The following is a 5,175-nucleotide window of genomic DNA, read 5'->3' on the forward strand; positions in this document are numbered from 1 at the left end:
GCGCCTATTAATGCGATCATCAATTTTGACTAATGTATTTTACCTTTTATGTTGAAGCACGACTCCTGGAGGATGGTCCAGGAATTTGACATTATCAGCATTAAACAAAAGCATTATAAATATTACAGAAATGAATTTCAAATGTGATGTTATCACAGATAAGAGTTAACACTTTCATTAGGTCACCCAACTGCAGAATTTTCTACCCACTTTACAACCACCCAAGCTATCCCAAATGATCATTAAAAAATGTTTTACATCAGTGTAAAAGACAGATGGTGGCATCAATACTGTCTACCATACGACAATGACAGTTATTTAAAGTTTGAATAATGGTGGATCTCATTAATGTGCGATTCATGTCAAATGTATCTAAATGGAGAGGAGTAGAAGCTGAAAACAAAACAGGCAAGGTGCAGAGATGGTGTACATCTACTCTAGACAGTGACAGCTCTGACTACAGTAACACACAGATATATTCAAAGGAGAGGACTAATGTTTACATTAAATGTACCATAGGATGATAGGTTAACAGTCAAAATGTCTCCCAAATGCTACATTATACTTACAGGAGAACATGATACAGGAGTGTTCACACCACGAAATGCATACATCTGTACATCAACTGTTGTTCAGGGTAAATGGTTGTAAATAAGTTTATACATCACTTCTTTAAAAAAAACATGCTTTTTGACAAGAGACTGATGCTACACATTTTTACTGTTTCCAACTCATTCCCATCTTCTGTAGTTTAGGTAGCAGATGTTACATTTATTGTAAACGTTTTCATTAGTTTGAGTGATTAATTTTGGTATGATATTTTTTTTTTTTGTTATTTACTCTACCCTCAAATGTCTCACCTAATTTCATTGGTGACTTGGCCAACATTACTGTTATCAGAAGCTACCAATATTACTGTAAAAGAGTGCATAGTGTCACCCGTTGTTTCTACTTTATCAGAAGCCAAAGCTTATCATCAGCTTGTGCAAAATGGCACACATCATCCATTTTTTTGTGTGGGGGGGGGCAACAAACTAACATCTAACTTTCTATTAGTATTATTAAATCAGAAAGTATACAAAGTCATACAGACACTAGCATTATCTTAAGCCAAAGGTCTCAAATGCAACACCCCACTTCAACCTACTGATGTAGAGACCCTTTATGATCACCTCCTGAAAACATAGAGCTATATGATCACCTTTCATGAAATACAGGTCCAGTTGAGGAACAAAACACTAATAAGGATGACGCTTGGAATTTGGGGAAAGAATCAGACAAAATAGAAGAAAAAAAAGAGAGGGAACACCCAGTCACAGTAACATTTTTTGCTTCACCCCGGGTTTTTGTTTCCTGGGGATGGGTTTAGCTGAGCACCACATGGCGGTCAAACACAGACTTCCTCTGTTCCTGGACCTGCCTCCGCCAGCGCTGCTGAGCGTGCTCCACTTTGTTCAGCATGTTGGGGCGAGAGGCCGAACGAGACAATACGTTGTGGGCGTTGGCAAAAGGCTGCTGGTCCTGAACACAAAGAGAAACAGACATTACAGTGAGGAGGACAGTGAAATTGTGACAAGCTAGAGTTTACCTTTTTTTAGAAACATTTCCAAACACAATTCTCTACGAGCTATTCATCAAATCAATTTACAGCATGAAAGAAATCTGAAATCACCACCACATACATTGCCCCAACAAGTCACAGAATACGAGATCCACAATCAAACAACAAAAATGTCACGGCTACAACAACTGCTTTGACTTAAAGGCCACCACTATAGCTGGGATGGGCAACATGAACACATACCCCGACATCATCATCATTCTGAAGCTGTGAGTGTCCAAAGAGCCTCCTCTTCAGCATGGGCTCCAACAGGGTCAGGTACACCATATAGAGGAACAGCAGGCCCAGGATGGACAGGTAGATTATGATAGTCACCTGGAACACAAATCAAATTAACATTTTATTTGTCACGTGTGCCAAATACAACAGGTAGACCTCACCGTGAAATGCTTACTTACAAGCACTTAACCAACAATGCAGTTCAAGAAATAGAGTTCATAAAATATTTACTAAATCAAATCAAAAAGAAACATGTACATGACAATAACGAGGCTATATACAGGGGGTACCGAGTCAATGTGCAGGGGTGCAGGTTAGTCTAGGTAATTTGTAAAATGACTATGCATAGATAATAAACAGTGAGTAGCAGCAGTGGAAAAACAAAGGGTGGGGTCAATGTAAATAGTCCGGGTGGCCATTTGATTAGTTGTTCAGCAGTCAAACTCATTAACCCATTAGGCCTTGGCTGCCTGCAACCCATTGACTCCATTTCAGCTCCACAGTAATAGACAGAGTTGACTGGTTAGTAGCAGAGCACATGCGCCGATGCTATCCCACTTGGGCAACATCGTTGCGTGATATCCCATTGCCAAAATCGTAATGTCTCCTGTGTGTCAGGAACGTTGAATAAAATTTTATTTGAACCTACTTTGCCTGTTGTCCTTCTGCCGTTGGCAATTTAAGCAAAAATATCCACATGAAAGTATGAAGAATCATCTCCTAGCAACGACACATGTGCGGCTAGCTGGTCGGTAGATTTCCCAGACTTACCTTGATAGTTCCAGAACTCCTCTCCTCATATTTGCATTCACAACGCAGACAGTACGCCTCCACATCCTTTCCATCAACTGGCATTGGCTCCACAACATGAAGGCAGTTACTGAAAACAAATATACAATTAAATCGGAATATCTATTCGAAAGCACAGTGAGGTTGAAGTCTGTAACAGTTTTCCAAATATGATTTGAGATCATTCATATGACAGTGTAAAATTACAGTTAGCCTAATCCATCAGACAACCCATACACTCACCACACCTCAGAGAGTGGTCTCGTTCCACTGCATGCATCAACCAAATGGTTGCATGCCACATCATAGACTGTCATCGATTGACAGATTGTTATAACATATAGTGTGGTTAGCTGATAGGTAAAATACCCATTCGGACGTTGTAAGATCTGGCAACGTCTAACCAGTGGAACGCGACCATATGTAATCATCTTTAAATGACATCATGACAACACAACATACCAATCCTTTAGAGATACATTTTGTTTGTAGATCTGTCCATCGATGTCTCTGTACGGTGGGCAGGTACATTTACACCGGATATCCTCTGAATTCTATGGGAAAAGGAGGGGGAAATGTTCAGGCTGTGATATCAGAGAACATTTAATGCCATAAATGGTGATATAACTAGCTGCCTGCCTTCTAAAATAAGCTTACACAGCCAGTGGAATAATCACATTTACTGTAACTGTACAGAGCAGGTTACCAGCTAGCTAGTTAACTAACTTATCCATTGACTGTCGTCACAAGAAAGGACATACTAGCCTGGCTAGCTAGCTAAGTACAGTAACTAGCCAGCTGACTCAACACCTAGCATTAAACAATGTCAATTTAAATTCTTTTTATGTATTTAAAGCAGATGACAGTCATGTGAACAACAACAGAGTCTACCTTCGCATCCGTCGTCTGTGTTGACATCAATAACAAACCAACAAGAGAGAGCAGCTTGAAGGCAACGCTCGACATTATTTTTCTATGTTGAAATACCAGAATACAAGCTACTAAGAAACTGGAGAAACGATATACTGAAATCAGATACACGTTTTTTTTAACTGACAACAATTCTTCTGCTAGCATCAAACATCTCCTTCGACTGGTCAGCTGACAACTGTATGACATCTCTTCCTGTACGCGTAAATAGTATTCCCCAGGTAAACAACTTGTCGGAACAAAAACATATAGCAATGATGGCCTTTCGGTAAGGGTCCGTGCTATCCGGAATCCTTGGGACGTGCATACCCCTCTTAGATAATCTCATAGAACAAAGCGTATAAAATCTCCTAAACCTGTGTTTACAACAGACCTTATTTTTTGGCGTTTTTCCAAAAACCATACGACGAACCATGGCGGAGTTAGAGCCTACAAAAAGACGCCATTACTATTTGTCTTTATAAAGTTAACATGTTAAAAGGTTATGGCAGATAGCCGGGGAGTCAGGTATTCTAGTGGTTAGAGCGCTGGACTAGTAACCGAAAGATAGCTAGATCGAATATCCGAACTGACAAGGTAAAAATGTGTCGCCCTGAACCTGCCCTAACCTTTTAAAATGTTAACTTTATAAAGATAAATAGTAATGGCGTCTTTTTGTAGGCTCTAACTCCGCCATGGTTCGTCGTATGGTTGTTGGATAAACGTCGGATAAACGCCGATAATAAGGTATGTTGTACAAGGCAGTTAACCCACTGTTCATAGGCCGTCATTGAAAATAAGAATTTGTTACTTACTGACTTGCCTAGTTAAATAAAGGTACGATTTCACCGGATGTATAAACGTGAAGCATCCGCTTGGCGTTTCCACAAATATGGAAGCCCTCTGGCCGGCATTCTGCACATTTTCTCATCGATTAAACATTTTATATCAATACAATTTGTGTTCCCAAACTAAAAATATGTTATGCAGACTTTACCCATTGCCAAAGTTGTAAGAAACCACGTTTAGGAGTGCAAAGGCGAATTGAGTTATTGCACACGCACGTTCCCTAACGGAAATACGCAGAGGCCAATAGGATCTCCCTAACTTGTGCTTGGCTATACCCAATTCCTTGCTTGTTCTCCCCACTATTACTTATTTGTTATTCGTTCCGATTGGAAACGACAGGCTGTGGTATTGGTTTAGTTATGCAAATCGTTGGTACGGGATAAGGTTCGTCGCGAACCACGCTTCCCGTGACAACGACGTGATTTTGGAGGTATGGCAACGCGAGACTAGGGTAAATTTAGGGTAGGGTCATCGCAGGGACGCCTGATCGCATTAACCCTTCTGTTTTCTTACAGTGTCTCTGATTTCCCAATGCCTCTGATACAGTGCTGAAAATATAATCAATGTGAATTTTAAGTAATCACAATAGGTGACAGTGTGGCAGGCATTTTTTTTGTTTAATTCAAGAGCAAAAACAATTATAACACAATAACTCATGTTATAGAGCCTAAAAACGACATAATTAATGTATTATTTTGATTTGGACATTGTTGTTGCTTATATTGAAAATAGCACATCAGAAAGTAAAAGAAGTAAAGCAAAAGCACAATATTATGTTTATTCGCTTT

At 39.7% G+C, this 5,175-nt stretch overlaps 1 protein-coding gene across 2 annotated transcripts; it reads right to left on the reverse strand.

The window, feature by feature from the left end:
• Nucleotides 1-33: 33 nt before the first annotated feature.
• On the reverse strand, nucleotides 34-4,459 carry LOC129854418 (transmembrane protein 9B-like). 2 transcript variants are annotated; one of them, XM_055921455.1, is made up of 5 exons: nucleotides 4,354-4,459; nucleotides 3,092-3,183; nucleotides 2,612-2,720; nucleotides 1,805-1,936; nucleotides 34-1,521 (listed from the first exon to the last, which is right to left on the reverse strand). In XM_055921455.1, the coding sequence occupies exons 3-5, from the start codon at nucleotides 2,693-2,695 to the stop codon at nucleotides 1,366-1,368; spliced, it is 372 nt and encodes a 123-aa protein (XP_055777430.1). In that variant the 5' UTR covers nucleotides 2,696-2,720; nucleotides 3,092-3,183; nucleotides 4,354-4,459; the 3' UTR covers nucleotides 34-1,365. The 2 variants fall into 2 exon arrangements, with proteins under 2 accessions (XP_055777430.1, XP_055777428.1); XM_055921453.1 differs by lacking the exon at nucleotides 4,354-4,459 and adding an exon at nucleotides 3,521-3,798.
• Between the last annotated feature and the right edge of the window lie 716 nt (nucleotides 4,460-5,175).

Source organism: Salvelinus fontinalis, chromosome 4, assembly GCF_029448725.1.
Source record: "Salvelinus fontinalis isolate EN_2023a chromosome 4, ASM2944872v1, whole genome shotgun sequence".
Taxonomy (NCBI): Eukaryota; Metazoa; Chordata; class Actinopteri; order Salmoniformes; family Salmonidae; genus Salvelinus; species Salvelinus fontinalis.